This window comes from Ailuropoda melanoleuca, chromosome 11 (genome assembly GCF_002007445.2).
Source record: "Ailuropoda melanoleuca isolate Jingjing chromosome 11, ASM200744v2, whole genome shotgun sequence".
In the NCBI taxonomy this organism is placed as follows: Eukaryota; Metazoa; Chordata; class Mammalia; order Carnivora; family Ursidae; genus Ailuropoda; species Ailuropoda melanoleuca.
The window spans coordinates 7,535,439-7,560,098 of NC_048228.1; the positions used below are offsets into that span (position 1 = coordinate 7,535,439).

The 24,660-nt window shown below is 44.7% G+C and overlaps 2 protein-coding genes and 1 non-coding gene across 5 annotated transcripts in view; 1 reads left to right on the plus strand and 2 right to left on the minus strand.

Moving 5' to 3' along the window:
• Nucleotides 1-4,237: 4,237 nt before the first annotated feature.
• DFFA (DNA fragmentation factor subunit alpha) lies at nucleotides 4,238-11,989 on the minus strand. The gene is made up of 6 exons (XM_002927436.4): nucleotides 11,807-11,989; nucleotides 9,902-10,063; nucleotides 8,614-8,756; nucleotides 6,081-6,270; nucleotides 5,732-5,883; nucleotides 4,238-5,028 (listed from the first exon to the last, which is right to left on the minus strand). The coding sequence occupies exons 1-6, from the start codon at nucleotides 11,928-11,930 to the stop codon at nucleotides 4,816-4,818; spliced, it is 984 nt and encodes a 327-aa protein (XP_002927482.2). The 5' UTR covers nucleotides 11,931-11,989; the 3' UTR covers nucleotides 4,238-4,815.
• Nucleotides 11,990-13,563: 1,574 nt separating this feature from the next.
• PEX14 (peroxisomal biogenesis factor 14) overlaps nucleotides 13,564-24,660 on the plus strand; it is a 136,540-nt gene continuing 125,443 nt past the window's right edge. The window contains exon 1 of one of the 3 annotated variants that reach the window (XM_002927432.4): nucleotides 13,564-13,627. In XM_002927432.4, coding sequence (XP_002927478.1) covers nucleotides 13,592-13,627 — 36 coding nt within the window. In that variant the 5' untranslated portion in view covers nucleotides 13,564-13,591. The remainder of the gene's footprint in view (nucleotides 13,628-24,660) is intronic. The other 2 variants (XM_011234996.3, XM_034671190.1) reach the window with 2 other exon arrangements.
• LOC117804540 lies at nucleotides 22,375-22,481 on the minus strand. Its single transcript, XR_004629016.1, has one exon. It is a non-coding gene; the product is annotated as a U6 spliceosomal RNA (small nuclear RNA).

A 24,660-nucleotide genomic window follows, 5' to 3' on the forward strand; every position in this document is an offset into this window, starting at 1 on the left:
TCTCAGGACCCGGGATCATGACCTGAGCCGAAGGCAGACGCTTCACTGACTGAGCCACCCAGGCACCTCCACGTGCATGTATGAATTACATACATTACGCGTCTAATTGTGGTATTTTCCCATTCCCCAAGAATTTCCACAGAAGGGTCAATGAGTGACGGCTACACAGGAGGGGAGTTCCTTTTTCTGTGAGATAAGGCCGAGCAGCCATCAAGCCCCATGTGGACCAGGATTTGGGGCTGCTCAAATGACACGAGGAGTGAACAAGTCACTCAGTTTCAAAACCCTGATCAAATCTTAGTTCTCCCCCATAGCACCAAAATCCTTCCTTGATTACACATGTTTATGGCTCTCGAATGACAGACTCTAAAGAAAAGTTCCAGGGTCAAGGTGTTTAGATGCTAAACTTTAAAGTTCAGAGATCATACCTGGAGTTACCGGAAGTTTCTGAGGGTCAGGCCTAACATGAGGAAAATTGGCAAAGGCTGGCTGGAGGAGCACGAATCTTCTTTTCTCTGGACACCGGGGGAGCAGACGCGGAGTATGACTGCTGACCGTTCCGTTCTGTTTTCTGCAGAGCTGAGCGCATATTCATAATTACTAGCTGAGTAAAGTATAATGTGATGGAGGAGACTTAATAGCACCCTCATTTCCAAACACAGCAGCTTTAAGAGACCAGTAATTGGGTCAGTGCACTGGTGCAAGATGCCGGCCTGAAAGGCCAGCTAACCTTCAGAACTTTGTCTTTTAAGATTTTTCTAGAAGAAAAGCATGCTCATTGTTTTTCAGTTTCAGTTGGGGTCATACATACACAGTCCTTAGGATTGGGGACTTACAACTTTGAACTAAGTAATATCTGAAGGATAATGAGACTATGCTAATGAGACTGGCGGGAAATCCGTCAAGTCTAAGCTTACCTTAGTTCAGGGGGCTTGATAAAATGTTAACTGGCATCACCTGCATGGCAGACTAGATTAATATGCTCGTGATGAATACATTAGGGTGAAATGGGTATATTAGGGTAATTTTCTACCATCGGGTTTTGGGTACTTTTCTCAGAGCATACCTTGGTGTAGTTCAATATAGACAGCTGTGTAGATGTGGTCATCGGCACCTGGGCAACTTGCAATTCATTCTTGCACGTATCTTTTTTAAAGATCTATTCATTTATTTGAGAGAGAGAGAGAAAAGCACACATGAGCGGGGGCGAGGGGCAGACAGAGAGAATTGTTCTTCTCACTGAGCCAGCCAGGAGCCCCTGCGTTCCATTTTGAACAAATCAGAAGAGGAAAAGGTAGGTATTAAAAAGAAGGAAATTTTTGGTTTCTAGATGAGAAAGGAAGAGGCAAAGGGCAGCTGGGCTACCCACTATTTCTAGCTTGTCATTACCCTAATAAAAGTAACGCTAATTTGTCTTTTCCACTTAGTTAAGTGATAAAAAATACGTGCACTTGTCTTGTTAAAATAATTGTAAACTGGAGGAAAAGCTAGATTTTTGGTGATAGATCTTGGAACGTGGTATTGGGAAATATTGAGGAAAATTCAGTATCTATGCATTAACCTGTTATTTCACTTCCTTGTAATTGCAAAGTGTGTTCTTTTAAAAAAGATTTTATTTTCAAGTAATCTCTACACCCGGCATGGGGCTAGAACTCACAACCCTGAGATCCGGAGTAACATGTTTGGTTTTTTTGTTTTTGTTTTTGTTTTTTTAAGATTTTATTTATTTATTTGACAGAGAGACAGCCAGTGAGAGAGGGAACACAGGCCGGGGGAGCAGGACAGGAAGAAGCAGGCTCCCAGCGGAGGAGCCTGATGTGAGGCTCGATCCCAGGACTCTGGGATCACGCCCTGAGCCAAAGGCAGATGCTTAACGACTGAGGCACCCAGGTGCCCCCAGAGTGACATGTTCTATACCGACAGAGCCGGCTGGGCGCCCCTGCAAAGGGTGTTCTGATTCCGTTTGAGCAAACAATGAACTCTGAGGTTCTGCAGTCTAAAATTCAGTGCCATTTCCTGGGAACGAGTCTTTCCCCCTCGTTGGAGGCCTTCCAGCGGGACGGGGGACCCCACTGTCTGAGGACACAGGCAGTGGCTGGGTGTTCAGAACACATCACTTACAAAGTCCTTAAAAACTTCAAGTAATACAAGACACAGCAAGATAATTTAAGGCAAAACCCTACAAATAAAATAGAATGGAGAAAAACCCCGAAGGCAAAAAAAAATAAATAAAAAAAAATTGAGTGGATAGCTAAGAAATAAAACAGCTAAACAATCTGGTTAGTAAAGTCACATTAATCATTTTTGTAATTAATGCAGGTTTTCTTTTCCCAGACTACTATTATTTTATCCCTTTCTCTCTGGAAAATGAAAAACCCATTAGTTTTTTTTTCCTTTTGCTTTTCCCCAGAAATTAAAGGTTGGTAAGTGGTAATTAGCACAGCTCCTGTCAAAGCCAATTGCCTAATGGGGACCGACATTTGACTTGAGTTGAAAGAATGGAATATGGCTAATGCGGAGTTCATTAGTCCCAGCTGCTTCCTTCGACATTCTTTTCTCCTACCGTAAGAACAGGCTGCCCTGCTCGCTCTCTCCTATTTTTAGACATATTGCTGTGCTGCTACATTTCTATTCTAGAAGGCCTGGAGGCACAGTGGCGCAGGGAAGGTAAATGGCACCAGGGGCAATATAATGTGTTTGTAGCCGCACGCGCTACACGTTTTGGGCCCGAGTTTGTGGGCTAAGGTCTTTGCCTTGTAGACCCATAGATAGGGGCCTCCTCACACAGCTCTGTTTCGCTCCTGCTCCCCCCATCCCCGAAACCGCCCACGGTATTCTGTGCTAGGTACCCGGCTCCTCCTCAGACATTACTTCATTTAACCCTTTCAACTGTGGGCTTGGCTCCCTTCAAGCCTACAGTACTTTCTCCATTATTCTATGCAGCCAAGATGCTTGGTGGATCGGTTTCTAGTAGAGCACACCAATACCCACACCCCGGCCAGCCAACTAAAGCGCTCCTGTGTATCTGACAGACATGATTCAAGACAGTATTTTTAATTCAGTAGGGCAAAGATGGAAAATGTTGTTAGAATTGGTGAGTAGAGGCACCATTCTGTTTCTGGAATCCAGGCTTCCTTTACTACTGGGCTAAGTGTACAGTATTCACGGGGCTATTTACTTCTCTTATACCACCGGCACTGTGCCTGCGGACAGAAATATTTTGGCAGTTACGTTGTAGACACAGGAGGTCTTTTCCGGTTCTAGTTGACTCCAACTTATTACGTTGATGTGACAAAACCAGTGATCTGGAGGTGGAAGGGAGAAGAGTATGTGGACCTAAGAGAAAACACACATAAGTGGGAAGAGCGCTGGGCGCCTGGGTGCCTCAGTCGGTGAAGCGTCTGCCTTCGGCTCAGGTCATGATCCTAGGATCCTCGGCTTCTCCCTCCGCCTCTGCCCCTCTCCCCTGCTTGTGCGTGTGCATGCGCGCTAATAAATAATTTTTTTTAAAGATTTTATGTATTTATTTGACACAGAGAGAGACAGCCAGCGAGAGAGGGAACACAAGCAGGGGAGTGGGAGAGGAAGAAGAAGGTTCCCAGCGGAGGAGCCCGATGTGGGGCTCGATCCCATAGTGCCGGGATCAAGCCCTGAGCTGAAGGCAGCCGCTTAACGACCACGCTACCCAGGCGCCCCAATAAATAAAATCTTTAAAAAATTAAGTGGGAAGAGCACTGGAATTAGAACCAGGATCCTGGCCCTCCAATTAGCCTTGTGACATGGGGCAAATCTCTGCACCTCACCAAGCACCACTTGGCTCATGTGCGTGAGACGACAAGCCACGCCCTGGCCAGCTCACTCAGGCTCCAGTACGGTGAATGCTAGTGTGGAGCAGACGGCAAACTGCTAGAAAAATCCCCAGCTGGCATTAGTGCCCCTCCAGGGGCATTCTGAAAGTGTGTGGGGATGTTTTCAGTTGTCGTGGGGCCTGCAGGCTGCCACTGGCATTGCGTGGGTGGGGGGGGCGGTGCCAGTTCTTCTGCCACGAACAGGATGACCCTGCATCGTGAAGAATCAGCCCGTATCCTGCATGGATTTGAATGTCACGCTGGACATTCACCTGGATGAAAATCTGTTCCAAATTAGAGGACAAAATCCAAAGACCAAGTTTGTACAGAAATAGGAAGTCTATAAACCAGAAGGCTCTGCTTTGTACCCAGAGAGACTCACAGTCATATCACATGGAGATCAATTTAATGACCTTTCATCCCCCCTGCTGATAAAACATATTAGAAAACTGGAAACAGTCTCACAGTGGTAACAGATATAATTTCACAATTAGAAATGGCGAATTACACTTCCCGTATGTCCCTGCGGTCTGCAAACTTAATATGCGCCTTTACACAAACCAAAAAACTCATTAACTTGAGACACAAGTTTGTGGCCATAAATCAACTCTGTTCTGTCACCTTCTTGACCATCATTTGTGTTTAAAATTCTGCACTTGTGGCTTCAGCACACGGATAGTGAGTCTGAAATGTGACAATTGCTCTTCACTGTCCTTGACAGTTTCTTTCAAACGGAGAACGTAAGAAGGTGTCATCAGAAGAGGTGGGGTACTGTGGATACAGCCTCCTCATTCAAAACAGGTGGTAGGGCTCTTCTGGAAGGGACAGGAGGCTGGTCTTCCAGCCTGTTCCAGGAGAACGTGCTGTAAGGCAGGGGGGCCAGTGGTAATGCGGCAGCTCGGGTAATCAGGCTGATGGTATTTACTGCGAATACGAATAAGGTCGCAGGCTTTCCGACGGGTGGCGGCTACGTGGGCTCTTGTCTGGCTCGCTTGGGCTCCTGCGGTTCTCCGGGCAGCGAGCTCCTCCTTGCTGACACGCTCCGGAGAGAACGTAGGCTCTGCACCTGCTGGAGACGCAGGCTGAGCTCCTGGTGACAGGCCTGCTGCACCGTTTCTGTCTTCTTTAGGCCCCAGCTCAAGGCAACAGCGAGCGCTTTGGGGTCTTCCTTGGTGACCAACTGCGGTAAGAATAAGAACCTCTGAGAACCATGACCTCTGCTCTCCTCACCTGCTGCTCTCTGGCTCCCTGAGTTTCTGAGTTTCTTTAGGGGAGCTTATGTTACATCCTGGTGCTGAAATGCCAGAGTTCTTTCACCTTCAGCGGTCACGGGCCTCTTCTTACCCTCCAACACCGCCAGGAAAGATCTCTGGAAAGTAAGGTCCTCCACTTACAGGAACTGTAGCCCTGCCCAAGTCAGCAGGTTTCCTCCCTCCCAGCGGCACGGGGGACAAGGATGAAGCAAGAGAAGCGGCGCCCACTCTGAGGGATTCTGTGTCAGGCTTCTGGTTCCCTGACCGCGGAGCCAGCACGAGAGGACCCCCTCAGGCGCGCCTTTCACTATGACCATGCGTGTGCCTTGACTGACTACAAATCCCCCTCGAGGGCCGACAGAACCAGAGGCTTGAGCCCTGCCACCCCTCCCTATTTTTGCTCGTTCCATAACCCGCCGTGCCCCAGAGAATAATGTTTGACATCCGAGGGGGTGCACCCTGTTTTGTTCAAGCCATTTTGATATAGATTAAATGAGATGTTTCGCAAATGGACAGCTGTGAGTCAGGGTGTGCCGAGGTGAAAAGCACTCTGGCGCGCGCCTCTGCAGGGCAACACGCACCCCTGGGGGGAGGGCTCGGCGCAGCTCAGGGTCCCTGGTTCTCGCCCACCTCCAAATCCTGACTAGATAGACTCAGCTCTGGGGCCGGCTTCTCCTTCAGCGCCGTAAGGACCTGGCTGGCAAGGGTGATTCCGGAGGAGCTCTCGCAGTTACTCCCCGCGTCGACTGCATCCATCTTGTCACTGAAGCCAGCGTCAGACTCTGCAAAGCAGACATGAGACGGAGCTGAGACACGGTGTGAGCGCACCGCCGCGCACACCACGGTCAGTCAGGCAAGACGCCCGCAGCTGTGGCTTCCTCCTTGTTTGATCCCGTTATAAACACTGGTTCTCTCCCCAGGAAAAAGGCTGGCCAGGCCCTAGGCCCTCAGGGGGACTCCCCTGGCCAGTGAGTCCTACCTTGCTGCTTTGACAAGACGCTGCCCTCCTTCTCCAAAGCCTGGAGGTAAAGCTCCAAGAGCTGCTTGGACTGACGGGCTTCCTCCCTCTGGTCAAGTACCTGCTGGAGGGTGTTCTGGAGCCCCTGTACCGTGCCGCAACTTTGGCATAGTTCCTGCGCCAGGTCCGAACACGGAACGTCAATGAGCACCTAACAAGCAAAGACGGACTTTAACAAACCTAAACATCTTTCAAAACACAATGGCCCCAACCCGTCCGCGGCAGGCTCCCTCCTTCCTTCAGCAATCCGTGTCCCTGCCGCCTCTAGGGAGCCCGCCAGTGTTTGCCAGCTACACTTCTGGGAATTTAGTCTACGGACAAGCACCTGTGTGAGATGACACTGGTCTAAGTTTTTTGTTGCACCGTCTGGGATCAGCAGGACTGATGACAACCCAAAGGTCCACCAATGGGGACGACTCTTTAAATTAAAGTCACGGTACCTGCACAAAAGGGAGTACTATGCAGTGGTGAAAAAGAAGTGTCTTTTATATACTGATCTGGAATACTCTCCAAATATTTTTTTAAAAAGATTTATTTACTTATTTTAGAGAGAGAGTGCACACGTGGGTGCGTGAGCTGTCGTGGGGGGCAGAGAGAGAGAGAGGGAGAGAGAATCTCCACCATCCTCCCTGCTGAGCACGGAGCCTGTAGCAGGGCTTGATCTCATGACCCTGAGATCATGACTTAAGCCAAAATCAGGAGTTGGAGGCTCGACCAACAGAGCCACCCAGGTGCCCCTCTCCAAATATTTCTTTAAAAAAACGTAGGGGCGCCCGGGTGGCTCAGTCGTTAAGTGTCTGCCTTCGGCTCACGGCGTGATCCCGGAGTCCTGGGATCGAGCCCCTCATCAGGCTCCCCTGCTGGGAGCCTGCTTCTTCCTCTCCCACTCCCCCTGCTTGTGTTCCCTCTCTCACTGGCTGTCTCTCTCTCTGTCAAATAAATAAATAAAATCTTAAAAAAAAAATTTAAAAAAGTGGATATGCTTCCACTTGTATAATATAGGGAAGGAGAAAATATATTTTTATTTGCTGGTATTTAAAATATCTCTAGAATGGGAAATTAAAAGATTGGTGACCTCTGGGAAGGGAAACCTGGTGGCTAGGAGCAGGAGTCAGATTTTTCACGTAGCTCCTCCCTCCCCCCTTGAGATGTAATTCACACACCACACGATTCACCCATATGAAGGGTATACCTAGGTGGGTTTAGTACGTTCACAGAGTTGTGCAGTCATCGCCACGAGCCAGTTTAGACCATTTTCACCATGCTGAAAAGAACTGTACCCATTAGCAGTTACTCCCTATTTCTTCTCAAAGCTGCCCCAACCCAGTCCTAGGCAGCCACTCAACTACCTTCTATCTCTATGGATTTGCCTATTTTGGCCACTTCATACAAATGTAACTATAAAATCTGTGGCCTTTCATGTCTGGCTTCTCTCACTTAGCACAATATTTTGAAGGCTTATCCATGTCACAGAATGTGTTTGTACTTCATTCCTTTTAAGGGCTGAATAATATTCCATTGTATGGCTAGACCACATTTTATTGAGCAAAATTCATTAGTGCACGGACATTTGGGTTGGTTGTGCTTTTGGGCTACCAGTATAATATCCTTCTGTACCTCATGGATTTTGAGCCATGTGAATGTATTCATGTTATTTATTCAAATATATAAGTTTGTAAATTTAAAAAATTACCAAAAAGCCACCTCCTTGGAGGGGACTCCCTTGACCTCCCAATCGAGATTACTAGCCCTACCGCTCTCGGCACACTGCCTCACCTACTACCCACATAAGATGCTTCCCTCCATCAGAATTCTGTGTCTGGCTTGTCCACCACTGTACCCCCTGGACAGAATCCTGCCAGGCACAGGGCAGGGGCTCAAGAAATATTTTCTGGAATTAACACATACTATTATTATCCCAATTTTACAGGACAGGAAATGTAGGCAAAGAGGCTAAGTTACTGGCTCAAAGTCATAGCGATAGAGCTGGGATTTAATTCAGCTCCTCCCAACTCCATATTCTTTGGCACTACATCCTTCACCGCCCCCCCCGCCCCGTTGGCAGTAAGCCTAAATAGGTGGGGCCTGCGCATCTGTATTTTCTCCCTCCCTCCCTCCCTTTTTAAAAAAATATTTTATTTATTTATTTTGAGAGAGAGAGCAAGAGAGCAGGAGGAAGAGCAGAGGGAGAGAGAGAATCTCAAGCAGATTCTGTGCTGAGCACACAGCCCAATGCGGGGGTCCATCTTACGACCCTGAGATCATGACCTGAGCCAAAATCAAGAGTCGGACACATACCCGACTGTGCCCCCCCCCCGTGCGCATCTGTATTTTCTACCATAGGTGTGAGAACTAGAAAAGCCTTGCTTGTCATCAAAGCATTGTTTGAAAATGAAGAAATAATGAAATTATTGTGGCAAGACGCATGGAAACTAAGGGGCTGGGGGCAGCAGAGGCCAGATGAGCATGGCTGCAGGCTGTGGAGGGGGCTTACCTGGAGGTCTTCCTCAGACAGGAGGATGATGCTGGACAAATCTTCTTTCAGCTGCCTGGCCACATTCTTCCACTTCAGCCCTGCCCCACTGTCTGTTTCATCCACATCAAAGGACTCCTGGGAAATCCAAGCCGTGCCTCCATCTGACAAGGGGAGAAGACGCCAATCACAGGGTAACCTAAAGTGCTAATCTAGGACCTACATTTTCCCTTCTCTTCCACCTTCAACTTATTTGTGTGAAACTGCTCTGTATCTTATGGGAAGAGGCCACTTTAAACCTGATGCATGGTTATGCACACCCAGGATCCTACCAACTTCCCTTGAGGTGAGTTTTGTCTCTGGGTGTGTTCCGTTTTTGTACACAACACTCACTGTCAGCAGCACTCTCCTGTGCTTGGGGATTAGTCTCATCCTTGACTGGAGGAGCTGTAGCCACTGTTTGCTGTCCCTGGGGCTGAGTACAAAGGTGGCTGGCAGAGCCACTGCTGAAGGGTGACTTCCTCAATTTAGTGGCGTGGGGACTTTCTAAGGGGACACTTTTTTAGCCTTTGATCCTTGCTCATCACTAATTAGTTCCCTTTGTATCTCCAGTAGTGATGATGGTATAACATTTACTGAGCCCTTTGTGTGTGTCAGGCAAGATCTAAATGCTTTTTATCAGTGGTTCTCAACTGGGAGTGATTTTGCCTCCCCGCAGAACACATTTGACAATGTCTGAAAGGATTTTTGGTTGTCGTAACTGGGGTAAAGAGATACTACCGGCATCTAGCGGCAAAGGCCAAGGTTGCTGCTGAATACCCTGCAATGGACAGGACGGCCCCCACAGCAAAGAATTCTCCAGCACGAAATGTCAATAGTATCAAACCAGAAACCCTGGTTTGATACATATTATGTTCTATCAGCCCTACAACACCTAAGCAGAGAGAGGTACTATAATTATTACCTCAGTAAGGTGCTAAGAAGTTAGGTAACTTACCCAAGGTCACATGGCTAGTAAATAATAGCCTGGAGTGAAACCAGGCAGCCTGACGCTGCCTGTGGCACTGATCTCTCTGCCATGCTGCATTTTAGTTACTGTTGGTCTGTGAGTTATTTGAGAACCGGGCCCGCGTCTCATTCCTCTTTACCCCAAGACCCAGCACCATGCCTTGGCATGCAGAAGGTGCTCAGTAAATGGTGGCATAGATGCTGAACCAGACAAACTGCACCCTGGTGCCTGTGCAGTAAGAAGAATCACGGTGGATGCTGTATTGCAAAGATAACTTTGTATGTGGCCAGAGTTTCTTACCTGAATTGCTGTATGCCCACTTCTCATTACTGGCCAACGCTACAAACTTAGTATTGGAAGGTAGACACAGGAAGTAATCGTCATCATCGACGATGGTGCCATCCTCTGCCAGGACCAGGGTGACTGGTGCCAGGGACTTATCAATGGCCAGAATGTCACAGGCTGAGAGGAATAAAATATTTGGCAATTGACAAGTATCCATAAGGAAATTACATATGTCCCTGTACTCTCACTATATATATATATATACACACTCCCAGAGCATAGCAGAATTCCTGGTAGTTAATAGTAAATACAACTACTAGCACTAATATACCACTTCCCACATGCCTGGTACTAAGTGCTTTTTGTATACAGTATTCTCCTAAAAGTCCTATAAGGTACGTACGATTGTTATTCCCATTTTACAGATGTCAAACCCAAGGCCCAGGGAGGTTAAGTAATTTGTCCAAAATCACACAGTAAGTGTCAGAGCTGAGATTTAATCCCACAGCCTGACTCCTGAAAAAGTCTCCTCCAGCTCTGCCTCCACATTAAAAGGCCCTCGCATCTTTACTTGGATGAAAAACAAACCAAAGGCTGATCTGATTCCTTGTGAATGAGCAGTCTTTCATTCATTTACTCAGTGGTCATCTTAAATTCTCCTGTGTCAAACATCAAAAGAAAGAAGGAAAAGAATAGAAAAAAAGGAAATGTTTTGTGTTCTTTGTAGCCTCGTTCATTGCAGCCGTTCTAACCTATAGGAAGGCACAAGAGAAGTACAAGTTTGTATCGGTAGCTTCTCATCTTTATTGTCAAAGGTCAAGAAGCTTGTCCAGGGCAGGCCTGTACCATCCCATTTAGTGATGACAAAGCCTAAAATGCAAATGGGATAAATGTGAGCAAAGTAGCCACGAGACTACATATATGGTTGAGCAATGTTGTCCAGCACCCAAATAGAACAGTAAGCCTTGCAAAGGCTGAGCTCCAGAGAACATAAACACTTAACACAAGCTTCTGTGCCAAGTGCATCCAGCCGATGCACTCAAGGGGAACAAAAACTTCAGTACCCTAATGCTAAGAAAAAATACGTGAATGTTAATATGGCAAAAACCATCTCCCTAAAGCATTTATAATGCTTTGGCTGCTCCTGGGTCTCTGAAAGATTTCTGTCTGGTATCTTTTGGGTCTTGGTGGCTCTGAGAGGAAGCGCTGAACACTGACACCCCCTTTGACTACATTCCTGGGGACACTCGGCCAAGTAGAATTTCTGTGGATAAACAATACACAGAGCTACCGGCTCCTAATACTTGTAAGTCATGTAAATATAGCATCTGCCTTGAGAGTTCCAACAATCCTGGAAAGCAGGGCTGGAAATATTATACCCATTTGGCTGATGAGAAAACTGAGGGTCGTGGGCTGCTTAAGTACGAGGTCAAGCTAGTAAGTGTGGGGCCGGAACTCAGAACTCTGGTCACTCACAGCACCTGCTCCTTGTCTGGAACTCCGGTAATGGCTCGCAGCAGCTCCCTCTTCGCCGCACAAGTGCCTGCCAGAACTGACGGTGGAAGGGCGCTCCCACCCCGCCGGGGGAATCAGCCGGACGGGGCGGGGGCGCCGGTATCACCGTAGGGAGCCCGGTGGCTGGGTCTGGTCCAAGATCCGAGTGATTTTTAGGCAAGTCACCTAAGTCGAGTCGGTCTTAATTTGCATATTGCTTCCCGTTTACCTTCCCACCATTAGGAGTCTCACACGACGTAAACGCTTTGAAATTTGTCAATCGCTATGCGCACGTCGGTTATTTCCGTCCCAAGTCGCTCCTGCTGACCCCGCCTTGCCCCGGCCGACATCCTCACCCGGCTCGGCTCCCCGCAGCCCCAGCCCCGGCCCCGGCCCCCACAACCTCCGCCCGCGCCCCGCGCCCACCCTTGCTCCTCAGCTCCTCCAGGCAAGAGGCCGCCACGCCGTGCTGCTCGCGGCTGTGGTTGCGGCGCAGCAGACACGGTTTCAGAGCCCGGGTCTCAGTCTCGGCTTCCTCAGCTACCTCCATCCTCTTCAGGGTGGAACCTGACTGACTCGGGGAAGTCTAGGAGGCTCTGCGGGGCGTCCTCTCTCGTCCTGCGGCGTGCCGGGAGTTGTAGTTCTCTTTGCGGCAAAGCACGCGTGGGACCAAGGCACGCCGGAAGATGTAGTTCTAGTTGCCGCTTATCACGTTTGGCTCCAGGGGCGTGCGGGTAGCTGTAGTCTCTGGGTTCGAAACCGACTATGTTATGTTGCTCAAATTCGCCCAGAGGAATGTTTTTCTACTTTATATTTAGGAGTTTCAATAGCGGGATCAAAATGAGGTCAATAGGGCTTTATTTTGCATTATGAAAGACACGCATGTATACTTCCTTGGGTTTTTAGAGCACTCTTGTTTACATATATAGATGCATATTAATATTTAAATGAAACAGTCTGTCTTTGTACTGTATTAATTTGTTTTCCCTCCCCAAACTGCAAATATATGTAAGATGTCCCAACCCTCAGGATAATCTGAAGGAAGTCAATTTTAAAAATTGATGAGTGTAGTTTTCGGTCCTGCTGAAAATGTAACAGAGAAGGGTAAGATACTCGCACGTTTCCACCAGTTCGATTCCCTGCTTTAGCTGTGCAAATTGGGTTGGGATCCCAGAACAAAAATGCTTACATAACTAAATTAAACATTAAGGTCTCAAAGAACTCAGAGGGGAAAGGGAAAATGAGAACCTCATCACTGTTTGAGATTGTCCAGATGCCGCTTGGTAATAAATTCATCTTCGTTCTAATACTTCGTTCTAATATTTACCGCCTCTGAAAAAATTTAACATTAAAATAATAATTAAAAAATCAAAAAGGTTCCTCCCTTAAAAGGGGGGGCATATTATGTAAACGAGAAATCGCCCATATTCATTCAGAGTCTTTCATATTTTGTTTATAAGAAAATAAGATATTACCTCATAAGAAAAGGGTAGGCATTTAAGACAGGGTTTGGTAGGGGGAATTGTTACTTGAGGCAACCCTTTTGAATACTCCATAATCAATCAAAACACAACTGCAATACGAACTGACTGGTAGTTCTAATACATGCAAACTTTTCGTGTAATTTTATACTTAGCTTAAAATTTAACAAGTCAACCACTATAACGTAAGAATGTGGAAGCCTCTCTTCTCTTAAAAGCCCCGTTCAGTGTCCTCCTAATAGATCCGCAAACCGTTATCAGACTCCTATCTCCAAGATGCTGTAATTATGTGTGCAGGACCTCAGTTTTGGATCTTTTTATTTCTAGTGGCTACCAAAGTGCCTGGCAAATAATAGGCGCTCAACAAATGGTACTGAACTGAACCATTTATTAATTAATTTCCAGGTTTCTTCCCATTCATTCATTTATTAAAGACTTAGCGAGTCTCTGCCTGTGCCCAAGGTACCGTGGGGATGGACAGAGATTTAATTCAGTGAGAATAATACACATATAAAAATGCAAAAAAGGACGGACTTAGGATCTTCCTGGCCAGCGGAGACCGAACGGCAATAGTGCGAGGTGGCCCAGACGTGGGAGTTCGCTCTCCTCCCTACTTGCCCACCATCGACCGGCTCAGTTCCGGCTACTTTGGTCTGGGAGGGTGAGAGAGAGCGAGGGCGCTTGGGAGAAGCCTCGCCCAGCGGCGATAGATTAGTTAGGCCTCAGAAAGATGGCGTCCTCGGAGCAGGCCGAGCAGCCGAGCCAGGTAAGGGGAGTGGGACTGCCCCGCCGTAGTGGCGGGGACCGCGGCTGGAGGGGGCGCTCGGCGTGCGGTTAGGAGCCGGGCGGAGGCCCTGAGCCTCCCCAGCCGGTGGTCCCGACCTCTTGCCCCCTCCTGGGCCCCGCCCCTCCCCAGGTCCTCGCCTCCCGGCCCCTCCCCCGGTGACCCCTCTTAGACCACATTCCCGAGCCGGGGCTCGGGGGCGCCCGCGGGCCCCTCCTTCCAGCCTGAGGGCCCCTCGGGCCCCACTTGCACTCGGCCGGGACGGTGGCAGGACCCTTGAGAAGCTTCCAGCCTTGAGCTGCATGGGCCCGTGCTTGAGGAGAGAGGGGTGAGAAGCTCGATCATTCTCGGTTGTCCCCTCCCAGGAGGGCCCAGACTCCATCAAGGTTCCTACTCTCCCAACAGTCTCAGCCTCGCTGAGGTGGCCCCACTGCCAGCCTCTTCGTCACCTTTGCGCTTTCTCTGCCAAATTGGGAGGGTCGGAAATGTACTCGGACCCTCTCAGTGCGTTGGTAGGAAGGGGACTCAACTTGTAAACAACAGACGCCACCGGGCTTTTGGTTGAGGATCTGTCCTTGCTTCCCAGAGTTTGGTTTTCTTGACCAAAGGACTCCACTCTAGCTTTTCAGCCACAGATTCAGCCAAATGTCCCCAAATTAAGGGGACCTTGAGGACCAGTGCTCTTGCCTGTACGTCTGCTGTCAGGAAGCAGTGGATGATAAGGCCTATGAAAGGATGTGAAATTCAAAGGTGGGGTAGGCTGGGGTGAGGTGGATGGGGTAAGCGGTACCTTGCATTTACTGAGGGTGTGCTGTCATGCTGGGGACAAATTAACGTTTACCATCTCGTTTAGTGCTCATTACGACCTTTTTGAAAATCATTAGCCACCATTTCACAGAAGTGGATCCTAAAGGTCTGTAACATGCACTAAATCATGTGCCAGATTGGGTCTGGATTTAAACCCAGATGTGTGTAACTCCACCAGTTAGCCACACATGCTTAAATTTAGTTAGGATTAGACAGAGGAAGAAATGGTTTCAGTCTGGACTTCATCATTCACCTCTCACCTCCTTGAAACACCTGTAGTCTTTTCACAGCCTACTGGTATTTCACTTCGTTCCTTGGCAGAAGAACACTCCTTAAAGTTTCTTGCTGCTTTATTCTTCATGATAAGTCTATTACAGGAATAGCACTTAGAGGAGCTGTGTGTTCCCCAGACCGGCTTCTGTTAGCAGAGTGGGTGATTCAGAAAGAAGATGTCTGGATTGTAAAATAAGGGAAATAACTAGGGCTGATTCTGTCCTCCTCACTGTCAGAAATTCTGGAGTGTGGGAGTGTCTCAGAGGAGGGGCCCTCCTTTCTTGCCTTATCCCACTTAGCTTGCTGCTATGCTGAGGCTCCTCAGAATCTGGGCTTTTCTGAACTGTTCTATGTTAAGAATGCCCACAGCCTGCGATTAAAGGTGCCTTCCATCCCTGATTCCTCTAGGACTTTTAATTTGCCAGTGCTGTGAAGGTTACTAAAAAGCTTGCCATTTGGAACCATTGTAGTGCCCAAGGATTCCTTTGGTTCTGGAAATTGTCCTCTGTACATGTGGAAGGGATCTAAGGTCTTTTGAGGGTGTTTGGCCAGTACTTGTTTGGTTTTCAGTTCTGCTTCTCCTTTGCCCTCTTTCCCAAAGCTGGTAGAGATGGGATTGCATCAGAGTACACTGGCAGTTTTGGGAACATTTGAGTTTTTCATGCCAGCTTCTGTCACTGTCTAACAGTAAGCTGCAAATGCACACTTATGAAGTGAACCAGCTCTCCTCAGCAGTGGATTATCATTTTATTTTCAAGTCCTGATCTACTTGGCTTCCCATTTCTCTAGTCAAAGCGGAGTGGAATTGAAGAACTATTTGGATAATTTCCCGCAAACCTGGTCTGTAAGAAAGAACACATTTTGCCTTTGGGGCTGAGTCAGTATTAGTTTCATAGAAGGTTTGTTGGTTGGCCTTGTGGAGCTTCAGTCTCTCATTTTGAAAGATACAGGGTGATAGCCAACCCTTTCTTCCTTTGAGAGGCAGTGTAGAACAGTGGTATGCGCTCCAAGGCCATCCCTATTGGCTTAGAAACCCAGCCCCACTACTTACAGCTGGGTGATCTTGGACAAGGTAATTCTTTGGCTCTTGTTTCTCCAGTTGCAAAACGGGAATAATACTTGTGCCTATCTCATAGGGTTTCTCTGAGGGTAAATAAATTAACTTATTTTATTTTATTTATTTATTTTAAAGATTTATTTATTTGAAAGAGAGAGTGTACACGTGTGTGTGCAAGCAGGGGAGGGGCAGAGGGAGAGGGAGAAAGAGTCTCAAGCAAACTCCCCACTGAGTGTGGAGCCTGATGGAGGCTTGATCCCATGATCCTGAGATCATGATCTGAGCCAAAACCAAGAGTCGGACACTTAACCAATTGAGCCACCTAGGTGTCCCTAAATTAACTTAATTTTAGAACAGTGCCTGACATAGTGTGTTATCTGTTATTATTGCATTCATTAAACTCTGGATTTTCTTTTTTTTTTTTTTTTTTTTTTTTTAAAGTTTTATGTGACAGAGAGACAGCCAGCGAGAGAGGGTACACAGCAGGGGAGTGGGAGAGGAAGAAGCAGGCTCCCAGCGCAGGAGCCTGAATGTGGGACTCGATCCTGGAACGCCGGGATCACGCCCTGAGCCAAAGGCAGACGCTTAACGACTGCGCTACCCAGGCGCCCCTAAACTCTGGATTTCCACTCACAAATGAGAAATCTTTCTTTAAGCCTTATTATTATAATTTTTTGGGGGGTATTTTTTTTCACATATTGACTACTGGCCCACTAAAGTTTTTTATTTGTTCCGGAGTAACTTCCTTCCAATTTAAAGGAATACCCTGAATGCTGGTGTTTATCCTAGTTGTCCTTTGTGACTTTTAGATATCAGTGACATACTTGCTTTTTTCATGATGGCGGTCTTTTTAGTCTTTCTTCAAGATGGTCTGTTGGAGTTAGAAATCACATTTATTGCTTCCTGTCCTTGTTCTGTTTTCCCCATGTTACTCTAGTTTGCATGGTTGATCTCTTATGAGAGGCCCTTTCTAGTCTGTACGTGGTATGGCCCATTGGAATGGGTGCTACTATCCCTATTTCTGTACTTCTCCACCAGTTTTCGTCAATGAAGAGCAGACGCGTGGTTCAGTCTGATTGTTTAGTGGTTATTGAATATTGAATATATTAGAGAACATAGATTTCAAATCTGTTGAGAGTCCCTGGATATAGTGCATTTGGGATTGAGAGAACACAGAACCAGGGAAGGGAGAAGAACACAGTGGAGACAGTAAGGAATAGAAGAGCAGGGCCTTGTATCGAGACGGACTTTGAACTCCAGCACTCACTCGCTGCTGGACTTGCCGCTCCACGTCTCTGACCCTGTTTTCCCCTTTGTAAAATAACGGTTACCCGAAAGGGCTGTTCTGAGGGTTGACTGAAATCGTGGATGTAAAGAGCATCTGCTGCACGTCAGTGCTCAGTGAATGTTGGTTTCCTTCTCCAAGAATCTGTGGGCAGTTTTGGAAGTCTGTTGAGCTCTTGAATAACGGTAGTTCAAATGAGATATTTTCCCCCTCAACTTTTTTCTATTTTGAAAAACTTCCAACCTTTAGAAATGTTGAAAAAATAATACAGAGAGCTCTTGTAAAACTCCTATAAAAACTTCAAGATACACTGTTTACATTTTGCCAAATTTGCTTTATTTCTGTCTCTTTACATGTATTTTTTTAAAGATTTGTGAGTGAGTTACAGACATCACGGTACTCCGTCCTAGAATACCTCACCTTGTCATAAGAGTGAGGTTATTCTCTTATGTAACCATAATACCATTATCACACAAGAAATTTAGTATTGATAAAATATTATTTAATAATACAGTCCACATTCAGATTCTGCCAATTAAGACAAATCCAAATCCAATCAAGAAATAGGGGTTGCATTGATTTTTCTCTTTAATATGCTTTAATCTAGAATGATCCCCTCGTCTTTAAATTTTCTTTTCTTTTTTTTTTTCTTTAACTGAAGTTTAACATATACCCAGAAAGCACACAAATTATGTGTCCAGCTTGGTGAATTTTCAGAGGGAGCATACTTGTGTAACCAGTACTTACATTAAGAATTCAGACATTGGGGGCGCCTGGGTGGCACAGCGGTTAAGCGTCTGCCTTCGGCTCAGGGCGTGATCCTGGCGTTATGGTATCGAGCCCCACGTCAGGCTCCTCCGCTATGAGCCTGCTTCTTCCTCTCCCACTCCCCCTGCTTGTGTTCCCTCTCTCGCTGGCTGTCTCTCTCTCTGTCGAATAAATAAATAAAAAAAAAATCTCTTAAAAAAAAAAAAGAAAAAAAAAAAGAATTCAAACATTACCAGGACCTCAGAAGCCCCCCTGGTGTCCCTCCTGTCACTGTCCAACCCCCTAAAGGTTGCCCCTATCCTGACTTGAAATTCATAGATTAATTTAGTAGCTTATTGAGTGACAAAGTCCTTATGGCCAAAAACTTTACTGCGGAATTCTAATAGGTGTGTTGTGGTCAGTTTAATGAGTTTTGACAAATGTATATACCTGTGTAACCACCACCACAATCAAGATCGAAACAATTCCAGTATTTGTAAATGTTCCCTTATGCTGTGTCCCAGTAAGTCCTAGCCTTTGGCCTCAGGAAATCTGAACTGCTTTCTGTCACTATTGATTATGTTTGTCTTTCCTAGAATTACATATGAATGAATTCATAATGTATGTATTCTTTTGTGTCTCACTTCTTTTGCTCAGAGTAATGTTTGTGAAACTTAACATTGTTGTATCAGTAATTCATTACTTTTTATTAGTAATATTCTCTTATATAGATATACCACAATTTATTGATCTGTTCACCAGTTTATGGACATTTGGATTCTGTTAATTATCTATTGCTGCATAGCAGTATTACAACAAATTTACACAAATTACCAAAAAGAGCACACATTTTTTTGTTTCAGTTTCTGTGAGTCAGGACACAGTTTAGCTGAGTCTGACAAAGCAAGAAATCAAGGTGTCTGCTGGGGCTGTGACCTCATCTGGGGCTCGACTGGAGAAGGATCTGCTTCCTAGCTCATGTGGCTGTTGGCAACATTTAGTTCCTTATGGCCTGAAGACTGAGTACCTCAGTTTGTTATTGGCAGTCAGCTAGAGGCTGCCCTCATTTTTTTGCCACAGGGGTCTTCCTAACATAGTCACTTGGCTTCCTCAAAGCCAGTAAGGAAGAGTCTCTTAGCAAAATGGACATTACAGTCTTACATAGTGTAACCACATACATGTAATTACATTCATCCTGTCATCTTTGCCATGTCCTGTTGGCTGGAAGCAAGTCACAGGTCCCGCCCACACTCAGTGTGACCACACAAGGGCAGAATACTAGGAGGTGGGGATCCTGGCAGTCACCTTAGAGTCTGTTCCCCCACATGATTGGTTCTAGTTTGGGGCTACTATAAATATTCATGTATTGTGAAGAGATATATTCTCATTTTTTTTGGTAAATACTTACAAGTGGAATTGCTGGGTCATATGGTAAGTATACGTTTAGTCTTATAATAAATTGCCTAAGTGTTTTTGCAAAGTTTTACTATTTTTTATTCTCACCAGCAGTATATGAACATTCCACTTGTCCTACATCCACACCCACACTTGGTATTGTGTCTTTTTAATTTTAGCCATTCTACTGAGTGTGTAGTGGTATTTCTTTGTGGTTTTAATTTGCATCTTTGTGATGACTAATAACATTAGGATCTTTTCATGTGCTTATTGGTAGAGGCTGGGGTTCATTTTTTCCCCCCATATGGATATGACTTATTCCAGTATCATTTGTTGAACAGGTTACCCTTTCTCCATTGAATTATCTTGCCACCTTCGTCAAAAATTTAAAAATTGGGGGCACCCTGGGTGGCTCAGTCGGTTAGGCATCTGCCTTCGACTCATGTTGTGATCCTGGATCCAGTCCAGAAATCAAGCCCCACATTGGGCTCCTTGCTCAGTGGGGAGTCTTTTTCTCCCTCTGCCCTTCACCCTACTCTTGCTCTCTCTCAAATAAATAAATAAATCTCTATAAAATTAAAAAATTGTATATACATAGGTCAGTTTCTGAGCTCTATTTTGTTTCATTTATCTCTGTCTATCCTAATGCAAATGAAACACTGTCTTGATTGCAGTAGATTTATAGTAAGTCTTAAAATCAGGTAGTGTAATGTCTTTTGACTTTATTGTTTTTCAAAATTGTTCTAGCTTTGGTCCATTGCATCTCTATACAAATTTTAGAATCAGTTTATCAATTCTTACAAAAAAGCTTGTTGGGATTTTTCTTGGGATTGTGTGGAATCTATAGATCAATTTGGGGGAGAATTGACATCTTTTCAGTATTGATCTTCTAATTCATTAACATGTGTCTCATTTATGTTGTCTTTTAAATTTTCAGTAGTGTTTTGTAGCTTTAAGTTTGTAGATCATGTACACATTTTGTTAAATTTCTCTATTTTGGCATGCTATTTATGGATGTCATGTTGAAATTTCATTTTTAATTGTTGAATGCTGGTGTATAGAAATAAAATAAAATTGTATCGTTTACAATGGTCGTACTGTGGAAACAGCCCAAATGTGCATTGATAGGTAAATGAATAAAGAAGATGTGATATATGTTTTTATATATATATGCATTTTATATATATACACATACACACGCATATGAATACATATAATGGAATATTATGCAGCTATAAAAAAGGATGAAATCTTGCCATTTGCAACAACATAGGTAGAGCTGGAGAGTATAATGCTAAGTGAAAGAAGTTGGAGAAAGACAAATACCATATGATTTCCCTCGTATGTGGAATTTAAGAACAAACAAACAGGCAAAAGAAAAAAAAATAAGAGACAAATCAAGAAACAGACTCTTAACTATAGAGAACAAACTGACGGTTGCTAGAGGTGGGGGGATGAGCGAAATAGGTAACGGGGATTAAAGAGTGTACTTATCATGATAAAAATAAACAAAATTGAGTTTGTATGTTGGTCTCGTATCTGTAACCTTGTTACACTCACTTAAAATTCTAATAGCTTTTTTTGTAGATTGTGTGATTTCTCTGTAGATGATCCTGTCATCTGCAAATGAAGATAGCTTTCCTTACTGCTTTCCAATTTATATGCTCTCTAGGACTTCTCATACAATGTTAAGAGGGATATTGAGAATAGACATTCTTGCCTTATTCTTTTTTTTTTTTTTAAAGATTTATTTATTTGACAGAGATAGAGACAGCCAGCGAGAGAGGGAACACAAGCAGGAGAAGTGGGAAAGGAAGAAGCAGGCTCATAGCAGAGGAGCCTGATGTGGGGCTCGATCCCATAACGCCGGGATCACGCCCTGAGCCGAAGGCAGACGCTTAACCGCTGTGCTCCTTATTCTTTTTTTTTTTTTTTTTTTTAAGATTTTATTTATTTATTTGACAGAGATAGAGACAGTCAGTGAGAGAGGGAACACAAGCAGGGGGAGTGGGAGAGGAAGAAGCAGGCTCATAGCAGAGGAGCCTGATGTGGGGCTCGATCCCATAACGCCGGGATCACACCCTGAGCCGAAGGCAGACGTTTAACCGCTGTGCCACCCAGACGCCCCTGTGCTCCTTATTCTTGATCTTAGGAGAAAATTCAGTCAGTCTTCACATTTAATTATGATATTAGTTGTAAGTTTTTTTGAAGGTGCCCTTTATCAAATGGAAGGAATTAATTTTTTTTTCAACTTTTTAATTTGTTGAGTGTTTTTGAAAAAATTATGACTGTTGTCCCGTGTTCTTTTTCCTGTCTGTTGATCCTATTGTTTTCTTTATTAATATGATGATTCATGTTGATTGATTTTCAAATGTTAAACCGACTTTCTGTTTGTTGGATAAATTCCACTTGGTTACGATGTATGATCCATTTTATATATTGCTGGATTTGGTTTTCTAGTATTGTTAAGGGTTTCTTCATTTATGTTTAAGAGAGGTATTGATTTGAAGTTTTCTTTTGTGTATGTCTGTGAAATCTTTGTCTAGTTTTGCTATTAGGTAATGTGGGCCTCATAGATGGAGTTGGGAAATTTTACCATTTTTTCTTTTTTCTGAAATAGTCTGTAAGATTGGCATTACTTTTTCCTTAAATGTTTACTTGAATTCACCAGTGAAGCCACCTGGGCCTAGAATTTTCTTTTTAAAGTTTCATTACATACTTAATTTATTTTTAATTTTTTAAATTATTTATTTATTTATTTTTAAAGATTTTATTTATTTAGAGAGAGAGACACAAGAGCAGGGGGAGGGCAGAGGAAGATAGAATCTCAAGCAGACTCTTTGAAAAACCTAAATAAATAAATAAGTAAACTAGAATTGATAATAGGAAAAAAATCTGGAAAAATCCCAAATGTTTGGAAATTAAACAACAGATTTCTAAATTAAGGGTGAAAGAAGAAATCATAGTGGAAGTAAGAAAATATTCTGAGTTGAACAAAAGTGAAAACAATATAATTTAAATTTGTGGAATACAACCAGAGCGGTGCTGGGAAGGAAATAACATTTTGAGTACCATACTAACTTTAGAAAATATGCTAGAGAAATAAGAGCAAATGAAACCCAAAGCAGAAGGAAAGAAAGAAATGAAAAATTGTACACATTACAAAAAAACATGGAATGCTTCACAAATTTGCATGTCATCTTTGTGCAGAAGCCGTGCAAATCTTCTCTGTGTTGTTCCAATTTTAGTATATGTGCTGTTGAAGCAAGCACATATTTTATTTTGTGTTTATTTTTGAAATATATATTTATTCGATATAGAATTCTAGGTTGACAGGTTTTCCCCTCACAGGCATTTTAAAGATACAGTGCTACTGTATTTTTTATTTGGCTTGCATATCTTCTGATCAGAAGTGTGAAGTCATTCTTAGTCTTGATTAATATTTGTAGGTAGTGGTTCTCTTTTTTTCTGGCTGCTTGTAAGATTTCCCCCTTTTCATGAGTTTTTAGCAATTTGATTGTCTAGTGCGTTAGAATGCTTTTGTGTTTGCTTTGCTTAGGGTTTGTTGAGCTTCTTGCATTTGGGAGTTTGTCGTTTTCATCAAACATGGAAAATTTTCAGCCATTATTTCTTCAAATATTTTTCATTCTTTTTCCTTTTTTTTCTTTGTCCTTCATTTTGGTCAGTTTCTGTTGCTGTTTCTTCAAGTGCACTTACCTTTTCTTCTGCAGTATCTAATCTGTCACTCCCATTCAGTGAAATTTTTATTTCAGATATTGTATTTTCATCTCTAACAGTTCTACTTTCTTTTTATGCGATATATGTCTCTCCTTACTATGATCCAGTTTTCCTTTGAATTTTCTTTTTATTGAGGCATAATTGACATGTGTATATTAGTTTCAGGCGTGCAACGTAATGATCCAGTGTATGTATTTTTAAAACTGCATTAAGTTCTTGAATAAGGTTGTAACACTTGTCTTAATGTTGTCTGTGAATGATTTCTTCTAATTTTTCTTACTATTATGGATCACACTTCCCTGCCTCTTGATGTCTTTGAGATTATTGAGTGGGTGCTGGATGCTGTGAATTTTACATTGTTGAGGGTCTGGATTTTGTGGTCTTACTTTAAAGTGTTGAGATTTGTTCTGGTGGGTAGTTTGGTTCATTTTGATTCCATCAAGTCCCATTTTTAAGCTTTGTTAGGGTGGATCTAGGGTGGCCTTTACGCTAGGGATAATCTGCCCTTCCCCTACCAGGATGTGGCCCTTCCAGGTCTCTACTGAGTGCTCTGACAGAGCAGTGAGGACACCCCACTCTGGTGCTTGTGGCTCATGAGGCCTTTGAGGGCTTTGGGAACCATTAACCTCATGGCTTCTTCATTGCTGTTTCTCAGCCTTGTGGAGTTTCACTCTGTGCGTGCACACATTTTACTGTGCAGCAAAGACGTAAGGGAACCTCTGTGCAGATTTCTCGAACTCTCTTTTGGCATAGCCCTCTCCTCTCTGGAACTCTGTCCTGCAGCTTTCAGCTCCCTTAGTCTCCCTGAACCCTAATCTCTGTTTCCTCAGCTCAACAAGAGACCGCTATGCTCTGCTGGGATTCCCTCCCCCCACACCCCCCTTCTTAGTCTGAAACATGCCTCTTGGCAGAAAACCAGAGTGACCTTAGGGCTCACATCATTTGTTTCTGTTCTGTCAGGAATCACTACTGTCCAATGTCTACAAACAGTGGTATCATGTATTTGGTTTAGTTTTCTAATTGTTCACAGTGGGAGGTTAAATCTGATCCCAATGACTCCATCACAGACAGAGCAGAAGTCTGTTGGTTGATTTTGAGCAGAGGGGCGATAGGATATAACTTCTGTCATCTCACCCTGAACGTCAGGTGGTGGTATTTTCCCCATTATTCCCACGGATGGGGAGACTGAGGTTCAGGGAGGTTGAGTGGGGTACCCACAGTCACTCCGTTACTGGTGCCAAAGTTCATGCACTTGCCTCTATGCCGGTGCCTCTCAAAAAATAACTGTTGAATTGAACCGTATTCTACTCTGTGAAGAACTACAGGCCAGACCGACACAGGACATACTCGGAGTTACACAGCCACGTGGCCGGTGTGGGACGGGATGTTCTGTCAAGTGCTCGGATCTGAGCTGCGTGTGCCATCGGTCTTTGCTGTGCCTCCGGGCCAGTGCTTGGGGAAACCTTCTGGCTGGGGGAGGTCAGCGGCTGGGCAGCAGGACTGAGAGCAACTTTGTGCCTAATAAACTGGGAGCATTTCTCTCTGCCACTCTGGTCTTTTTCTGTCTGTTCGTTTTTTAACACTGTCTTACGCTCTTGCTCTTCTTTCCTTCCTGCTGTCTGCATTCTGGCCGCTAAGGATCCTGACGGTGCATTGCTTTAGAGCCTGCTTCTTACACCTTTGCAGTGGGCCTCAGCTGGTGATTTCTAAGCC